Below are 20025 nucleotides of genomic sequence, written 5' to 3'. Positions count from 1 at the left end.
ACTGCTGCTCAATCGAACTGGAAAAATCTATCTGACGGCGGTGAATTTGCTGCCGTCAATGTGTACACAGCCTTGGTCTTTATCTTCAAGCTGCTCAACGGCCTGGACTACAAAATCGCCTGAAGCTCCAAGCTGAGAACTGTGGTAGACAACATTGCTTGTCAGACTCAATGGAACTTTCTACCATGAGGGTAAAGGGTTTTGCCAGCACAGGAGATGGCACTTTCTAGGGGGCTGGTCCAAGACTCTGGAATAGATTTCCACAGGAACAAAGGGCCATCACAGACCAACATCCCCTTATGCTCTAAGTGCAAGGCTCTTCTGTTTATTCTATCTAACCTTTGTCTTTGTTCTGTATCCTATTGTTCTATATTGCACCTTTTCTCCCTTCAGGCTGTTAAGCTGTTTAGGGCAGGACTTGTTTGGCATGTACTTCAACTGTTCTACAGAGCTGGGATCACCAGAGTTAATATCTGAATAATACACATACATGAAAAATATGTAATATATAATTATAATGGAAGGAAGTAGTAATAACCATTTATTTAGTGAGTGTATAACTAACTTTTTTGTGTAATTGTGATTCATGGGCATGGCTACACAGGAAAGTTTTACCAGTTATACCAGTATAATAAACTTAGTTATGCAGATATAACTGCCTATTTGGACACTCTCATTCTGGAACTTTAACCCCTTCCAAAGCACATAAACGAAATAAATTAAAAAAAAAAAAAAAGAGGCTCGCTATAAGCGCATCCACATGGGGAGTTATACCAGTTCAACTACATCCCTTTTAGATTCACACCTTAGTTTATGCTGGTATAACTTTCCCACATAGACAAGCTCATCGGGTGTACAGCATAATCTTATGGTGCAGGAGTAACATTATGCTGTTGCCTGTTTTGTATAGTGAAGCAAATTATTTATTATTTGTGTTATGGTGGCGCCTAGGATTCCCAGTCATGGACTAACACCTCATTGTGCTAGGTGCTGCACACAGACAGATCAAGACGAAGTCTAAGTCGAAGAGATGAGACAACAGACCGGTACAGGCAGATGCGGGTGTGCAAGGACACAATATTTGCCAGCATGCCAACCAGTGTAATAAACTAAAATGCGTTTGCTGTTTTAACTGTTTGTATTATCCCAGGCAATGGGCGCACTCACAATGCACATCATCACTAGACACGGACGATTCCGATGGCGAGCTAAAAAACAGCATGAGTCCAGCAACCCCTCCCGGCCCCGCCCCCTTCTCGCCAGCTCCGCTTCCCTCCCCCCCTCCCTCCTCCGCACTCGCTCCGTTCTCCGACCTCCCCCGCCCCGCCTTCCTCCACACAGCCGCGGCGCGACAGTGGGGAGTGGCGTTCCGGCTGCCGTAAAGCAACGCGCGCTGTGACGGTTGCTGCGGGGCACGCTCTCCGGACCCAGGCTCCGTCCTGCGCCCTCGCCTCTCTCCTTGTCGGCACCGCGCAACGTGCCAGCGGCTCGCTCGGCCGGGCGTGTGTGGCGGCAGCGGGCATGGCAGCCGCGTCGCGCGGTGGCGGCGGCGGCGCCAAGGCGCTGGAGCTACTCCGGACACTGCCCCGGGTCAGCCTGGTCAACCTGCGACCCAACCCCGGCGCCAGGAAAACGGTGAGTGCCGGGAGCTGGAGGCGCGGGGCGGGCTCAGCCCCGGCCCCGGCCCGGGCCTTGCCTTTCCGCTAGCGGGCAAGGCCCGCCGTGGGCCCGCTCGGACGCTGCGGCCCCCTCCCCGTAACGCAGGCCTCTGGGAGGCATCCCCGGGCCGCCCCCGTTCTGAGCGACACAGCGCTGACCTCCGGCTGTTGCAGGAGGATCCCCCCTCCCCGCAACCCCCGGTACCGAGCGTCCCTCGCGTCCGCCGCAGGCTGGGCCCGAAGCTCCTTCCCGCGGTGCCGGGCCTTGGCGTTCCGAAGCCGTGAACCCTGACTTCTTGTGGCCCGTCGGGTTCGTGGTTTTAGGGTCTTCTCCCCAGCTTTTCCCCGGTGAAAGCTGAAACTCTCCTGGATCGGCTTGACTCCAGCAGGATCTGGCAGGCTAACAGATACATGCCGCAAAATACCAATACCAATAACACTGACAGGGGCCAGCGCTGTCTATGTTGCTGGCATGTGTTGGAATCTCATTGATTTATTTTGCAGTAGCAGACCCCTGCAGTGTTTTTGTGAGTCCACTAATACTAACGGGATTGAGTAGCTTCTTGGGTAGTTGGGTCCTTCGATGGCAAACAGGTTTGATGAGGATTTGTAGCTTAGAGCCTTTATTTCTATTTATTTAAGGCCTAAGCCAAAAAGGGGCACTCTTAGTTAGGTCCGTGACATTTTTGTCCTGAATATTTATTTGTGATCAGTTGTTGTCACTGTACCTGTGCTAGGGTCATGTCTACTCTAGGAGTGCTTTGCTGGTGTAGGAATATTGGTGTACTATACTGGCAGTGCCCTACACCTGCAAATTTGCACTTTTACCAGTACATCTTATTTCACCACACCAGAATGAAGCAAGCTATGTTGGTAAAAGTATGGACTAGCAGGTATCAAAAGCTGTTAAGTCAGTTTGGGAACACACTTCTTCACACCCCTGCCTGTAATATGATGTAATCTAAGGGTCTGTTTCAATTTGAGAAAATTGCACACTTGAAACTGCTTCTCAGTATAATTACACCAGTGCAAACCTTTCATGTAGATATTTTACTTCTGTGCCATATGCCCACATCAGGGGTTTGGACTGATTTAACTACCTCAATATGGTTGCACTGGTGTGAACTTTTGAAACTTTCCTAATGTGGATGGGCACAAAGGCCTCAATCCTGCAATTGGATCAATGTGGGTGAATTCTTTTGACTTCTGTGAATTCTGCACAGGGATGCATTTGTTTGGATCCAGTTTCAGGATTTGCACCAAACACTTAAAATAAAATTTAAAAGAATAGCTATACTAATAACTTGACTGTTCCCTCCTGTCTTCTCACCTCTATTAGTTCCTCTTAGCGGGAAGGAGGGACTTGCAAGAAGCTAAAATAGGAAGTGTAAAATGTTATTACTTCATATCTTTGACAGCTGTGATATCTGACACTTTCAAATGGTTAGGGATCAAAGCATATGAAATAGATCTAAGACCCCAATCCTGAAAAGTGTTCTGTTCAGGAGTCTAATTACACAGAGCAGCTGATTTTTTTATAGTATTTAATGTTGTGCCGTCTAAACTTATTGAATAAAATTAATGTGAAAACACTAATTGCATCATTTAATGGTGGATTTTTTAAAATTGCTACAGTCCACATTTTTAGATTAAAATAGCCTGAATTAGCTAAGGGACACCAACTAAAAATAGCCAAATGTTAAAATAAGTTGATTTTTCCTGGTTCCCTGTGTAACAGATGCAAACTGAGGAACTCAATGAAAGAGAGTAGGAGAATGTGAGATGAATGACTAATACCCAGGGTAAAAGCTTTTATTTATACCAGAAATGCTATTTATAAAATAGCTCCATACTAATAAACAGTGAACAGCAAGTCTGTGACACAAGGGAAAATGAGGTTTAAAGTGAGTGACATTCCTTATGATGTGCACTTAATCAGATTATTGCTGAGGAGTATGGGGCAATTATTCTTTTACATTATATATAACCTTGCTTTTAAAATAATTCTCTGAAGTCAATCAGTTTGTGTCTATACAGCAAGTTAGTACATGGCAAGCGGTTGGGTAAAAATACAGCATTCCAGCTAATTATCTTTGTAGGTACAGTTGCTGTACCTTAAAAGTTCCTTGGTGCGCTTTGGCCTACTGCTGAAACAGTAGTGAAAACTACAGATTCTTGAACCAGTCTGATTCCATCCAGATACAATAGATATATACACATGCTAATCAATACATGTACAAATTATTTTCTTTTTTATTGGGAGATGGAGGAGGCGCTCTCTTCCTGCTCAACTTCCAAATAAAATCCTCATTAAGTGGGGGGGGGGAATCTCAGTAGTTTATTATTCAAAAGAAAGTATCTAACTCAAATACCCACAATAAGAACCAGTCTCTTTTACATAGCACTTTTCATTAGTTGATATCAAAGGGCTTCAGAATGTGTTTATTTTATTTATTCTCACAATGCCCCTGAGAGGAAGGGTACTGTTATCCCCATTTTACAGATGGGGAATTGAGACACACAGAGGCTGAGATTTTCCTGAGGTCATCCAGGAAGTCTGTGGTGGAACAAGGAATCGAATGTGGATCTCCCAAGTCTTAGAATAGTGCCCTAACCATTGAATCAACCATTTACTTGCTCTCTAACAAAATATTAGACGTGAGAGGAAAATATAGTGTAACTCTAGCTTTGCACATATCCATGTAGACTTTCAAACCATTTGATTGGGCACCTATCTAGAATTATGTTCTGTTCAGAACAGATACTTCTTATCTGATTAATATTGACATCTTTAGTTAGAGAAGTTGAACAGCTTTTAGTTTTTCCCTCTAGTCTAACCTAGTTCATTGGAGAATAGTCTTATATCTCCTTAGAATGTACAGTGCCAGAGCTTATGCATCCATCATGTAATTAACTGAATGTATGGATTATTGCTTTCTAGGAAAGAAGACGTGGCCGTGGAAGACATGGAGGTAGGAAATGTGGTCGAGGTGATAAAGGACAAGGACAAAGAGGAACTCGCCCCCGATTGGGCTTCGAAGGTGGACAGACTCCATTTTACCTGGTTATTCCAAAATATGGGTATAATGAAGGACACAGGTGAGTTTGCTTCCTAGATTTGTTTCAAGTAGAATGTCATTTGCTTTCATCTCTTTTTCTTCTGACGTGGCAGTCAAAATCTAATTTTGTGAATGCAGCCTGAACACGAGACAGTCTCCTCTTTCAGTTACTTTTCCCCCAAAGTCTTCCACTCTCTTCTTCTTTGGTCTCTCTTTCTGTAACTTTCAGTCCACTGTTCTCTCACTTCTCTGTCACCTTTTGAACCCCTCTTCCTTTTATCTGCCTTCCATGGCCATCACTCCCTGGTTACAACACTCTACCTTTTCTTCCATACTTGACTACTGTGTCTGTTTTTGTCTTCCATCTGTATCTGCCCAACTGCTCCTCGGGCTCAGTACCCTCTCTCTCCCTCTACCTACCTGCCTTTATCATCTCCACTCCTGCTCTCACTGGGCTTAATCTGAAGCCTATTGAAAAACTCCCAAGGACTTTAGATCAAGCTCATTGGGTTCAGCATCTCTGTAAGATCACCTCCTCTTCCTTCAGCTCTTGGCCAACCACTCCTACTTTTCATATTCATTTCCACACCTGTAATCTTGATAACTTTTTTTTGCCACTTTTGGCTATAGACCATAGAAATATAGCGCTGGAAGGGACCTGGAGAGATCATCCAGTCAAGCCCTATGCGTTGAGGCAGGACCAAGTATACCCAGACCACACCTGACAGGTGTTTGTCCTGTCTGTTCTTAAAAATCTTCAGTAATAGGGATTCCACAGCCTCCCTTGGAAGCCTATTCCTGTGCTTAACTATCCTTACACTTAGAAAAGCTTTTTGGAATATCTAATTTAAATCTCCCTTGCTACAAATTAAGCCTGTTAGTTCTTATTTTACTGTCCGTGGATGTAGAGAACAATTGATCATGATCATCTTTTTATAACAGCCCTTAACGTATTTGAGGACTGTTATCTGGTGTCATCTCGTGTCCCTCTCCTACCCGGTCTTCTATTCTCAAGACCAAACATGCCAAAGTTCTGTTTGTCTGTTTTGGTTTTTTTTGTTTTTAAAAATTTTTTCCTAATTGGTTCAGTTCGTCTAAACTTTTTTCATTTTTGTAGCTCTCCTTTGGACTGTCTCCAGTTTGTCCACATCTTTCTTGAAGTATGGCATCCAAAACTAGACACTACTCCTCACTGGAGCCAAATAGAATGGAATAATTACCTTGTGTCAAACTTAGCACACTCCTGATATTAGGTTTTTTCACAACTGCATCACATTGTTGACTCATATTCAATTTGTGATGCGCGATACCCCCAGAGCGTTTTCAACAGTACTTCCACTGGCCAGTTATTCCCCCATTTTGTAGTTTGCACATTTGATTTTTTTCTTCCTAAGTATAGAACTTTACACTTGTCTTTTTATTGAATTTCGTTTAGTTGATTTCAGGCTAATTCTCCAACTTGCCAAAGTTCTTTTGAATTCTGATCCTGTCCTTCAGAGTGCTTGTAAGCTCTCCTTGCCTTATGTTATCTGCAGATTTTATAAGCATACTTTCCACTTGAATAACACTGGACTCAGGATAGATACCTGGGGGCCCCCACTAGATAGTACCCCCTTCCCCCCCCCTCCCCCCCCCCCAACGTCCCCCTACCTCTTCGTTTGACAGTGAACTGTTAACTACTCTTTGAGTATGGTCTTTCAATCAGTTATGCACCCACCTTATTGTAACTTAATCTGCACCACATTGCCTTAATTTGCTTATAAGTATGTCATGTGAGACTGTCAAAAGCTTTACTAAAATCAAGATAAATCACATCTATAGCTTCCTCCCCATCCACTAGGCCAGTAACCCTCTCAAAGAAGGAAATTTGGTTGGTTTGGCATAGTTTGTTCTTAATAGATCCATGATGGCTATTACTTATAACCCTATTATACTACAAGTGTCTACAAATTAATTGTTCAGTAATTTGTTCCAGTATCTCTCCAGCTATAAAAGTTAGGCTAGCTGATTTATAATTCCCCAGGTCCTCTTCCCCCCCCCCCCCCCTCTTTTTAAAGATAGATACTATGTTTGCACTTTTCCGGGCCTCTGGGACATCATGCATCCTCTGATTTCTCAAAGATAATTGCTATCAATTCTGAGGTTACTTCAGCTAGTTCCTTAAATTCCCTAGGATGAATTTCATCAGGTCTTGCTGACTTGAATACATATAACTTATTTAAATATTCTTAAACCTGTTCTTTACCTACTTTAGCTTGTGCTCCTTCCCCCTTGTTATGTTAATTATGTCAAGTATCTGGTCACCATTGACCTTTCCAGTGAAGACTGAAGCAAAATAGTCTTCTTGATGTCTGTTAAATAGTGGGTCTGCATATTACATTGTCTTTGTCTTGCTCCTATCAAATTGATAAAACTTCTAATTGCCTTTTATGTCCCTTGCTAGGTGTAATTCATTTTGGGCCTTAGCCTTTCTGATTTTCTCCCTTCACACTTGCACTACTTTTTTAGTCATCCTTAGCAATGTTCAAAAACTTGTCCTTGTCGACTTCTGCACCCTTCTGACTGCCCATAGTCTTGCAAGCTTCCTTAATGGGAAAATTCACTGGATCCAGCTAAAGTGTTATACTCCATACTTCTTTCATTTCATCTTACACCTTATGGTCTGCCTACACATCCTGCTTTGCTTCTTCCTCCATTGGCACTTGTGTGCCTTTTCCATGACTGTTCTTGCTTTTGGAACACTCTCCCTCTTCCAGTGCGGTAATTGTCCTCACACTCTACAGATACTTTCTCAGAATCCACTTCTGTCATTCATTGATCTACACTCCAGTACTGTCTGTTTTATCTTTTGTCTTTCTTTATTGCCCCAATTAAAAATAAATCAAACTTAGAAGTTTTCATGCACAACATGAAATTCATGTCTCTCCCTGTATGTCTTCATTTCTTGTTTAATTTGGAATCTGCACACTTTGCGTCCATGACTTTCTTTTAATTCTGTGAAGAGTAATGCGGATTTATGGCACTAATACTCATAACAGTGGCAAACACATACCATAGTTTTTGCCATTAAAGACCACGTGAATTATATGTGTTTACAATAGGGCTGTCAAACTATTTAAAAATTGTAATTAATTGCAAGATTTAAAAAGTAAAGATTAATCACAGTTTTAATCGCACTGCTAAACAATAATAGAATACCAATTTAAATTTATTATAAATATTTTGGATGTTTTTCTACATTGTAAAATATATTGATTTCAGTTACAGTACAGAATACAGAGTGTATAGTGCTCACTTTATATTTTTATTACAAATATTTGCACTGTAAAAGATAAACAAAAGAAATAGTATTTTTCAGTTCACCTCATACAAGTACTGTAGTGCAATCTCTATTGTGAAAGTGCAACTTACAGATATAGAATTTTTTTTCATAACCACTCATAAACAAAACAATGTAAAACTCTAAAAGTCCACTCAGTCTTACTTCTTGTTCAGCCAATGGCAAAGACAAAAAAGCTTATTTACATTTACGGGAGATAATTCTGCCTGCTTCTTATTTACAATGTCAACTAAAAGTGAGAAGAGGCATTTGCATGGTACTGTTGTAGCCGGTGTTACAAGGTATTTATGTGCCAGATATGCTAAACATTGGTATGCCCCTTCATGTTTCAACCAACATTCCAGAGGACATGCTTCCATGCTGATGATGGGGTTCTGCTTGATAACGATCCGAAGCAGTGCATACCAATGCATCTTCATTTTCATCGTGCTGAGTCAAATGCCACCAACAAAAAGTTGATTTTCTTTTTTGGTGGTTTGGATTCTGGAGTTTCCACATCTCAGTGTTGCTGTTTTAAGACTGCTGACAGCATGTTCTAGAACTTGTTCCTCTCAGATTTTTGAAAGGCACTTCAGATTATTAAACCTTGAGTCAAGTGCTGTAGCTATCTTTAGAAATCTCATACTGGTACCTTCTTCACGTTTTGTCAAATCTGCAGTGAAAGTGTTCTTAAATCGAACTATGAATGTTGGGTAATCATCTGAGACTGCCATAACATGAAATATATGGCAGAATGCAGGTAAAACCCCAGAGCACGAGACATGCAGTTCTCCCCCCAAAGAGTTCAGTCACAAACCTGCAAGGCTCAAGTAGTGTTTCTGCTTTTGCAATTTTTCAAAATCATTACCTATGGGCTTTTAGATAGATTGTGTTTTTTGAAGAACTAATGTGGCTATGATAGCTGCTTTTGTTTCTAAGCAGGCGCTGAACCGTACCCAATGTGGAGGTCCATCTAGTTGAAATATCTTGTACAAGAGGTTCTTGTTTCTGTCTGTGCCATAATGTGCCATTAATTTGCGGGGGCAAAGCTGGGACCGTGGCAGCAGCAGCCCCCTCTCGCCTGGTCCAGGCGCAAAGTTTGGGGATGGGTAATACCTCCCATATCCCCCCCTTCCCCCCCTGCAAACTCCACCCATGCCATGTGCACCTTGTATTTCTAGTTCTGTACTTTTAGGTTGACTGTGTTTGAAATGGCCCACAAGCTTTCTACATTTTGCCAGCACATTTTCAAAATCACATCACTGAGCGCTACTGTAATGGATTACTGCAGACTGTGAGCAGTGCACATCATGCATTCAAAAGGCAAATGACTGGCTGCTGCTATCCTATTATGTGCACTGTCAGTACTAATTGTTATCTTTTCTTGACTATTCCATTCTTTCGCAACATCCAAAAAACGCTCTGCATATGTTTCAGCATAATGTCTCGTCAGTATGCGTTACTGTTAAAGCAAATGACTGCAGTGTCCATGAAACATCAGTCTGGTGTGCCATGACTCCAAGTTAGCTGTGATTGCTCAAGGATGTCCAGAGCTCACAAGTCAAAGCAACAGCTAGTGCATTTTTCAGAAGCTTCAATTTTGTTGTGATATAGATGACGTATTCGTAATACAGTGATTCCTTGGCAGAGCAAGGGGTGTGACTGATTAGAAGATGCAATTTGAAAAACATCTTACCCCTCTGTCATTTACAATATTGACTGATCTGCAGTCCATAGCTATCCACTTTGCAATAGTTTTGTACTTTGTTTGATCCATGGGCTTGTAGCGATCCTGAAACTCTGTAAGCATACTCTTATCGTGGCTGACGATTCATTTGCTGTCTGTGGGTTAACTGTAGCACAAGAACTGGAGGCAAAAGCATGTTTAGTGTGTAGGTGGTACTGCACACTTGAAGTACTTCAATGGTTTTGGAACTCAGCCTTGCAATAGCTACAGATAACTCTTTTTATCCAGAGAGCCACCAAGAAGTTTTTTAAAAATAAACTTCCCATTCGAAAGACCTGAACTTTTGTTGCTTTTCTCCATTAACTTTTTCTGTTGTTTAATCACTCCAAATCATGAGAACACAATAGAACTGTGCCAATGTCTGCCAAGTGATGAAGTACAGTAAGTGAAGATGGTCAAAACAGAGGTGTGTGATTAATGCTTGGTGAAAAAAATGCATTAATTTGTTTTGCGTTAATTGCTTGCATTAACTGTGATTAATTAACATCCCTAGTTTACATACAGCTCAAGGGTGAAGGAGTTACTCTATATGCTTGTGTATAAAGTATTAAATATATAGTTTGATTTTTATGATATTTAATACATCAATGAATATCCATGTTTGTTTCCATTCTGTGGAATGAAGTGTAAATAACCTTTAGTAATGAAAATAAGTCTTTCTGTGTATATGTCAGAATGAATTTAATATATGGTTAATATTGAAACTTGATTAGCATTATGAAAACTTGTTTTATGCAAGTTTCTTTATTTCCAAATATTGTAATCTCCCTCCTCCTAACTTCCCTCACCATGAAAGTGGATGAGCAGCTCTTTCTGCAGGTGGTTAAACAATGACTTCTTCAATCTGCAATCCAAAACTGCAAATGCTGAAGAACATGTAAAAACTAGGAGTTTCTCATTAAATTTATCTAGTTAACTGCCTTTTAATGAAAAATGATCCAAACTTCTACAGTGACAGAAGATACAAAATAACTTGTGTTGTACAGTAAAACAATAGAAAAGCAAATTAGCAATCTAGTAAAGGAGCTTGGTTTTGTAACTCTACAGCTGTTCCAAGAAACATATCTTGTACTTGGAAATATAATTTTTGCCCAAAACAGGTTAAATGGCCTCTTTGTAGGTTGAAGTAAATGTATTTTAACCACATCTATCAATGTCCTCTAACAAAAAGGTATTTTGTAATCTTGTATAAATGTTGACACTTGCCTAAATCCAAGCCCAAACTATTGGAAAATGCCTTTCCAGTTTACTCTTACATAATAACAAAGGCCAAACATAGTTAAGTTGTTTGTATATATCTATGGGTGCCTGTGGTGTTTGATATATACTTATTGTGCAAGTATAATCAAACAGAATTTCCATCCCATATTTACAGTCTTCTTCTTAATCTCTGTCTCAGTGCCAATGTGTAAAAAAAGGAGTGAAAATACTTCCAGGACTTCAAAAATTTACCTGATGCCTGTTAGCCCTACCAGCCAGAGTGAAAAATATTTGTGCCACTATATCCCCTGTAGTTTACAGGAATAAAAGGCTTTTATATTATAAATACTTTGCTTCATTTAATTGTAATACTCAACTTTCTATTTAATTTGTTTTTTAAAAATGTAACTTTCTACTATAAGTTATCAAATAGCCAAAATCTTGAATATATTATTACATGAATTTCACAGGTATTTAAATATATCCATTCAAGTATCTGTCTGTACAACTCACTGAATAACAGAGACAAATATTTGAATAAACTGTTTGAATTCAAGTGAAATTCAAGTTACTCAACCAGCCTGCTATACTTTCTTTACCTGTTAGCCCCTTTCTTTATTTTAGGTTGATGGCTGTTGACTGTAATCTTCCTGCTCCCTATGTGTGGGGGAGTAGACTTGGCAAACTGGTCAATTGACAAGTTGTATAATGTCAGTTCAGTGGTTAATTGACCATCTATTGTTTAATTTATCAAATATTCCAGCAAGAATGCCCTGATATAGGACCTGGCATATTTTTTTGATTGCATCATGGTGCTATTCTTTAAATTTTTAGAACTTCATTACATTTCGCTTCACATTTTTTAAATAAAAATAACTCGGTTAAATAACTTGTTTTTTGTAATTAGACATAAGTATTTATCTAAAACTAATCTTATTGGAGACCATCTTACTCCTTTGTTACTGTTATTCTAATAAATTTAGTGCTTTAAAATATTTGACCGTTTTTTATTTTTTTTTGACTAATCATTATGGAGAATGGGTATTTACTCAATATTTCCTTGTCTTGTAGGGTGATATGAGGGATAAATGCATTAATATTTATAAGGTGCTTGCTTACAATGATAAGCACAATAGAAAAGCCGTCAAAAGCCCAGGAAGAGCTCACACTGCAATAGAATAGTGAGGATTCTTTGCGTATGCTTGGCTGTGATTTGAGTCAGATTCTCATGTCTCAACAAGGCTGCTGAGTCCGACTCACTGGAGAAAGTGGTTGTCTAAAATCTTCTTCTTGACTTGCCAAAGAGCATTTGAGCTTTCTGATTTCCTCTTCAGAATTACACTTAGCACTAGCTCCCTCTAGAACCCAGAGAGTCTGTGCAACTGCTGCGGATGTTGTTTTGATGTGAATTGAACCCAATAAAAACTTATATTGTTGGTTTCCTATTTTATGAAAGGTGAATAAAATGTACTTATGGATAGGCCTATTCTTCAAGAAAATTACTTGGAATTTATAGAAAGGGTAGAAAACAGAAAAAAGTATTGTTCATTTGTCTCTTAACTCATTAACCAGTTCCTCTTGAAGCTTGTTTCACTTTGCTTACTATACTGAATTTCAGTTTCATGTTTTGAAATCCTAAATTTCTTTGCCTTTTCTCCAGCCGCAGGCGCCAGTATCACCCCCTCAGTCTTCAAAGGCTGCAATACCTTATTGACTTGGGTAGACTGGACCCCACTCAACCGATCGACTTAACCCAGCTCACCAATGCCAGAGGTGTGACAATACAGCCACTCAAAAGGGATTATGGTGTCCAACTAGTGGAGCAGGTCTGTCTGAAATACATTATTATTCTGGTGATAGTGTAAAGCCTCTTTTTTTTTTTTGGTGTCCCCTCCCTGTCTCCTCACCTGGAAGCATCGCTACTTTTCTAAACTTCAGTTTTATGTTTCCAAATGGAAGACTAATTAAATTTGTAATGCAGAATCCACTAGAGGGCACTATGTATTCATGAAATGATGGGACAGTATGTTATGGTTAGCAAGATGTTATTTTTTTCACTGGGAATAGTAATTAAAATTGTTAAACCATGTAATGAGATTTGTGACCCAACTTAGATTTTGTACTTTGTGTTTGATACTCCTGTAGAGATGGATAAATATAGCTACCGAAATACTCAATTTACCTTTAGCTAATCTAAGCACATGCTGAAATTTGCAGGGTGCCGATATCTTTTCAGCAAAAGTAAATATTGAAGTACAGATGGCATCTGAGCTAGCCATTGCGGCAATTGAAAAAAATGGTGGTGTTATTACAACAGGCTTCTATGATCCAAGGAGTTTGGGTAAGAATTCCCCCTCCTCTTCCCACTTCTTTTCTTTGGTGGGACAGTTTTTTGGGTTTTTTTAATGTAGATCCTAAAAGTAGACAGCATTGGAAAGACTCAGTCATTCATTCTTTTGAAGGTTAGTAGGAGCTCTGTTAAATCAATGCAGTCTAAGAGAGATCTGCTAGAAAGCTATCCTCCCTCAAAAGCAGTACTCATTCAATCTTCTCTTACTTACTGTTTAACTATCACTCCTATCCAGTTACTGATACTATAGAAATTATTCAGTTTAGAGGAAAAACTACCTTTAAGGGATTTGCAGATTTGGGGTGTAAGGCTACTTTTAGGTAAGGGGGAACATGTTAAACCTGCTGAGTTCTCCCATTTTTTACAATTGTATCTGATGAAGATTATGTCCATATTAGATGTGGGAAAAATATCAACAGTGATGATAGAAGTGCTTGAAACTTGTTTTTCTGTTCTTTAAAAATTCATAAAATGCAAAAGTGGGTTTATTTGGCCTTTTCCTCTCCCCCCCAAAAGTCCCAATTTAAAGCAAGATATGGATTTGAAATGCTTTTTTAAAATTTATTGACATTTGATTTTTAATTTTTTTTTGAAATAGCCATTTTATTAGGAAAGCAAACTTTGAGGAGCAAATACAGCTCCTCCAAATAAAATAGCTATCACTTCCTTACAAAGTTTAAGTGAAGAGTGTGGTTTCTGCTTAGCTTCAGTCTGTACACATGAATGCTGAGCAAGATACAATCTCCCATATTAATTGTGGGTGGAGGCCAGACATGATGCTCATTGAGTGAATTGTATTATGTTGATCTTGTCCATTTTTCTAAACCAACAAAAACCAAAACCCAAAACATTTTAGTTAAATAAATGATGGAATATTCTTAGTGTGTTACACAGCCTGGGGGATGTTTCCAATAAACTGTTAAGAATTTGTCTTGACAAATGCCAATTAGGGGGCAGTACGTTTGAGAGAGTTCTTCATAAGATGAAGATAAAATGCCCTGATATATGCACTGTTGTAGCTGTGTCAGTCCCAGAATATTAGAGAGGCAAGGTGGGGGAGGTAATGTCTTTTATTGGACCGATTTCTGTTGGTCCACCCACCTTGTCTCTAGCCCTGAGATAACAATCCTAAACTACAAGCGAGGCCTTTAAGCATCTGATGATCTTACAGTTTAGATTACATACCATATCTTTCTTTCCAAAGCAGGCATGCTGTATATGTTTTGAAATATGTTTTCTTTAACCCGTGGTTCGTGCAGATTGTTATAAATCTGGACTATAAATCAGTTTTTCCTTTTAAACAGTATTTTAACTGATTCATTTGGTTTATTGCATTTGTATAAACTAATTGATGTCTGGTATCCCAGAACAAGAAAATATGGAGTTATTTGTCTCCAGTTTTCTTCCTTTCCCCTGAATGAGTTTTTGGCAAGTGAATTTAGCAAGAGACTTCAGGTATATGGTATAGTTGTCTTTGAGGAGAGGAGTGTCATCTAATGCTTTTGAACCTTGGTTATGAAATCCTACCACTAATTTTTTCTTTCTCTATTTTCCTTGCACATAGAGATTTTGTGCAAGCCAGTACCGTTTTTTCTGCGTGGCCAGCCTATTCCAAAGCGAATGCTTCCACCTGAAGATCTGGTTCGTTACTACACTGATGCCGTGAATCGTGGGTATCTAGCAGATCCATCAAAGATTCCAGAAGCCAGGCTTGAACTCGCCAAGAAATATGGTTATGTTTTGCCAGACATAAGTAAAGATGAACTTTTCCAAATGCTAAGCACACGCAAGGACCCTAGACAGATTTTCTTTGGTCTTGCTCCAGGTTGGGTGGTAAACATGAGTGAAAAGAAAATCCTGAAACCAACAGACGAAAGGTTGCTAAGATACTATAGTTCATGAATTCTGAGACAACTGCAGATGTACAGGAAACATCTGGATATGAAATAATGGATTAGAAGTGGTTGTTTTTTAAAACACATTCTTATTGTACTAGTCAAACATTAACATACATTTGTGACTGTATAATGCTACAGGTACATCTCTTTTCTATATTGAGTTATAATACTGTGTAGTGAAGACAATAGTCTTTCAAGAATAAAATACACATTCAGTCTCATTTTGTTATTGTGATTTGCCACTTGTTTCTTTGATTTAAAAATATTCTAATACTGAGCTTATTCTAGAGAGTGCTTGCCTAAGGAATAGGTTGTACCAATAATAAATTTAGTTTTCACTTATTCCTCAATCCCAATTTTTAACCTTGACTTTCAAGTAACGTTTTATTTTAAGGCGTCTAAAAAATAAAAGTGAAATGCATCTTGCTGTAAGACACTTCAGAATTCTTAGTATTTTAATCAATGTATTGTACAAAACAGAATCCTTCTCGTCTTCGTGAGAAAAATCAGTATTATTCCCATTTTACAATTAGTGCTTTTGAAGCACGGAGATATTAAATAACTTTCCCAAGGCTGTAATGGTGACTTGATTGGTCAGTGGCAGAGATGGGGTTACAACATGAGCTATTGACTATTGATTTAATCAGATATTTATTTATCTCTACATTTATGTCTAATCAGGATTTTCTTAATTAAATTAAAATACTATAAATAAAATATTCAGGCACAAGGAAAAATGTGCAGAAAAGCCATTATCAGCAAATGTTGCTATTCTTATAACCATTGGCTGTAGGTAAGGTACATACGTATTAAATTTAGGAGTTTAAGGATAGGGAGGATGGTATAGTGGACAGGACACTGAACTAGGACTCCATTTCCAGGTCAGCCACAAACATAATTGGACAAGTCACTTAATCTGCCCTGTACCTCAGTTCCCCATCTCTAAAATGGGAATAATTTTTCCCTACTTCCCAGGTTAGCGTTGGAATAAACTCCAGTAAGTGTGAGGCATTTGGGGACTATGACGATGAAGGCCAGAAGTATCTAAAATAGAAGAACAAGAGATGGTATCGGAAGTTCCAGAATTTCAAATGTCAAACAGATAGGAAGACAAATATTTGAAGCTACTTTGTTCTTAGGTTTCAGTATTTCACTAGGTGATTTTTACATCATCTCAACATGCGTTTTTTGAAAATTAGGATTAAATGTAAAGCTAGTTAGCTAGGAAATGGAATTTTGATCCTGTGGGAAACCTGACATTTTTTTATTTCTCCGTATCCTGAATTGGGACAAAAAGACAAAATATCAAATGATTTGTGGTATGAAAATTTCTGAACAATTTTGATATTTTCTTGGCCAAGATTAATTTTAAATGACAATTATACAGGTTGAAATGGGAACAGCATTATCACAAACCTGCTGGCTTATAAATGGAAATCTAGAAGGGAGTACCATTAGCCCTACTTTGTTTTCCACTATAATTTTCCAGTAGGAAAATTGAAAAACTTCAACAAAATCAAAATCATTTTTCTTAATGATTTTTTTTGACAACCACATTTTCCAACAAATGTTTGTGTGAAAATCTTCAATCAGCTCTATTGTAAACAGTATATACTAATACAAAGTAGTAGTTTTATCTGGATGCAAAGCACTGGGAATCCAGAACCCTGGGCATAATTTCTGGAGACAACAGATTATGAAGACTCCAGACTCCTTACGCTTTGCTCAATAGAGATGAGCAAAGCAGTACATTGGGATGCAAGTACATCAATAAAGGCTTGATCCAACTCTCACTAAGTTGATGGAAAGATTCCCATCTATTATAATGGAAGTTAGATAGGGCCCTAAATTGGGAGAAGCTGTTGGATATCTGCAGAGAAAAAAAGGAAACAGATGTCAGAAAGTCTGGAAGACCAAGAGATATATGAATAACATCCTTCTTCCTCCATCTAATATTCAGGTGCCTGTGGGAATCCTCCGTATAGCTTCCTTCAGCTATCAGACCATCCCATATCCTAGGACAAGCTTCTGATTGCCAAAACCTCCTATGCTCCTCCCGTAGGTTCCAAGCCCCTGCTGTTTGCTTTAAGAAAAGCTTCTCTTTCCCCCTACTCCCCCCTTCCACATTTCCCCCCTTTTATTTAAGGGTGGAGAGCTGAATGAAACTTGGTGTTTCTCAACACAGCTTTTTGGGCTGCTCGATTAATAGGACTAGGTGGAATCACAAACTAAACTAGAAAAACACTTCACACCTTCCCCACTCTCCCAGTAAAATCTCATGGGCTTTCACAAAATCCCTGGTGGAATCAAGTTGCCATTACCAAACTAACCTGCAGGTTTCCATTGTCCTGCTCAATGTCCTACATGCTAAGAGAGCTGATTTCTAATCCTCATTGCCATGTTTGCAGTTTGTTAAAAGAAGCTGGAATATACCAAAACACTGGTGTAAAACTGGATCATTAATAGCAGGAATTGGGCCTCAATGGTGTTAACATGAGCATTTTTATAAGGTGCACAACATTTTTTGGCATGTTCTTAAAAGTAATACTTGGTGCCAAAAAAACACAGTTTCTGCTGTTAACGTGAATGTGGAGTAAATAACTTTCTCATTTTAGAGGTATCCTGTTCTGCATCCTGATGATTGTTGATTTGGAAACTTAAATGACAAGTGACACCTTTTTATTATTCCTACAATACTAGTTGCTCCATTTTTGGGGAGGGAAGGCGGGTGAGATAATATTTATTGCCTTCCCTTATTTGTGCCATAATGTTTCTGTTTTTATGAATCAATTCACAATTGTACTTTGTGGAGATGGTGGTACTCAACAGGAAAGCTACTTCACTGGAAGTAAAGAAGGAAGTTAGTCATTTTAGTGAAGACCAAAGTGTTTATGTACCATTGTGTATTTTAAAAGTGACTGTTTCAACTTTAGCTTTTTGTAAAAAGATGAACAAGTTGCTCTTGGCAACAGTGATTTTTTTTTAAGTCTGTATCTGATACAGACATGCATACACACTTCAATTACAGCAGATTTCTAAATAGCCTTCAGGTGAAGGGGTAACTCGGATAAAATGATAACAGTGAAAGAATGAAAACAGGAAACAGATGTCTGGTGACGTATAGTGATTGGATAGCACTTATTCAGTGAACGTCGTCTTAGTCACAAGGCAGCTGTATCCTGGCCCTGATATTATAATGCTGCAAACACCTTGGAGCCAAAACAGCCACGTTCCACAAAATCCGGTCATTCTAACTTTTAAAGGTGATCTTCTATCGACTCACATTGGGAGAGGGCTGTAAGTTGCCTTATTTAAAATATGCACTGCTTGTCTCTTTTCTGTTTACGGTAGCTAGTATTTCATAACAGTGGTTCTTATTTTATTTACTAACTAAAGAGTGACAAGGCTATAAAGGAATTCCTGTTCATAATTTTATCTCATCAGAAGCACAAAGCTCCTGGCAACATAGTATAGACTTCTCAAAAGCACAAGTGAGTTATCAACAAGGTCTCTAATAAATCCGTAACAAACTGCTCCCCAATGGAATGTCTTTCATACACTGATCAAATTCTTTTGCACAGGGAGAAAACCAGCAGTGACATTTATGGCCATTATAGTTACTTATGTTAAGAATGTGCACAGTGTTTTTACATTCATAAGATAAATGATTGCATTGGGTTTCCTGTTTTGTTAGGCTTTTTCAGATGCAACAATGTGTTGCACAGCAAGTGTATTGACTCTGCCATAACAGGAAAGGCATTTATCAGGTAGCCCTAGGATAAAACAATTTCATTTGTGCCATAAAGTGTTGAGGGTAACATTTTATTCCTGTATACTTCCTTGGAAAAGCTAGTCTCTGACAAAATACTGAAAATGAAGATTTCTGAACAAATATGTACTCATTTTCCACTTACGAAGCATCTGGCTCTTGTGAGATAAGATGGACTTCACTTTATTAACCTTAGTCAATCAGTACTGTACCTGCTGTGGACTTTAAGTGAAGCTGTAGCTCACACATGCCTCTTCCTCTTTTGTGCATTTGTATAATGAAGGCCCACAGGAGTGTTATAAGGCTTTATTGGTTTGATTATGCAATTGTTATATTTTGCAACAAAAAATTGATGGGTGATATGTAATGTTTTTAAGGAGTGGGTAAAGATATGTAAATTTATAGACTAATCCTGAATCTTCACTGGCAATATGCCAACATCGTTTTGACATACAAGCACAAATGATGTTAAAGCTACAGGAAGTTATACAGAAGTGATCAGTTAAGACAATAATTTCCCATTGCTACTTAATTTTCTTTACTATAGGTAAAAGTTAAATATGCAAAATTATAGATCAAATAAAGTGCTAATGCAAAGTTAAGTCTGAACTATCAAGCGCTCAAAAGTTGGGATATCCCACAAATTAAGGTTGTCCTGGCAATGTTAAGTTGGCAGTGTTATGCCTCTTATATGTATTGGACATTTAACAGCATTAATATATCAAATGTTGACATTTTAAAAACCATAATACTGTGAGAGAAATAGCTAACCTTTGCATTCCAGAACCAGCTTCAGCATTTGACCCAAGGTTGAAATATTACTTTATGTTGCATTAATACGAATCTCTCATTTTAACTTACCCTGTTGTATTTTATATGTTCAAAACATATAGCTAGAGCTATATCCTTTACACAATTCCTTGATCCTTGCTCAGTGTTAAAGGCTCCTTACCCCATTTGCTGGCTGCTGGGGAGACCCTGTGAGCTGACCCTTGTGGAATAATGCAGTCCACAGAACTTTCATG

The 20025-nt window shown here is 38.8% G+C and overlaps 1 protein-coding gene and 1 pseudogene across 1 annotated transcript; one reads left to right on the top strand and one right to left on the bottom strand.

Moving 5' to 3' along the window:
• Window positions 1-1362: 1362 nt before the first annotated feature.
• Window positions 1363-15575, top strand: MRPL15 (mitochondrial ribosomal protein L15). The gene is made up of 5 exons (XM_067553773.1): window positions 1363-1635; window positions 4600-4757; window positions 12644-12809; window positions 13201-13324; window positions 14898-15575. The coding sequence occupies exons 1-5, from the start codon at window positions 1522-1524 to the stop codon at window positions 15233-15235; spliced, it is 900 nt and encodes a 299-aa protein (XP_067409874.1). The 5' UTR covers window positions 1363-1521; the 3' UTR covers window positions 15236-15575.
• Window positions 8198-10083, bottom strand: LOC137156859 (E3 SUMO-protein ligase ZBED1-like; annotated as a pseudogene).
• Window positions 15576-20025: the final 4450 nt, after the last annotated feature.

Source organism: Emydura macquarii, unplaced genomic scaffold, assembly GCF_026122565.2.
Source record: "Emydura macquarii macquarii isolate MOO-44397 ecotype Brisbane River unplaced genomic scaffold, CSIRO-AGI_Emac_v2 contig_1477, whole genome shotgun sequence".
NCBI classification, from domain to species: Eukaryota; Metazoa; Chordata; order Testudines; family Chelidae; genus Emydura; species Emydura macquarii.
This window is presented reverse-complemented; position numbering and strand designations above follow the sequence as displayed.

What these genes read in the sequence shown, in the direction of transcription:
- MRPL15 (XM_067553773.1), top strand. Translation starts at nt 1,522, where the DNA reads ATGGCAGCCGCGTCGCGCGGTGGCGGCGGCGGCGCCAAGGCGCTGGAG. An exon ending in ACCCCGGCGCCAGGAAAACG is followed by an intron (nt 1,636 to 4,599) that starts GTGAGTGCCGGG and finishes ATTGCTTTCTAG; the next exon opens with GAAAGAAGACGTGGCCGTGG. An exon ending in GTGTCCAACTAGTGGAGCAG is followed by an intron (nt 12,810 to 13,200) that starts GTCTGTCTGAAA and finishes TGAAATTTGCAG; the next exon opens with GGTGCCGATATCTTTTCAGC.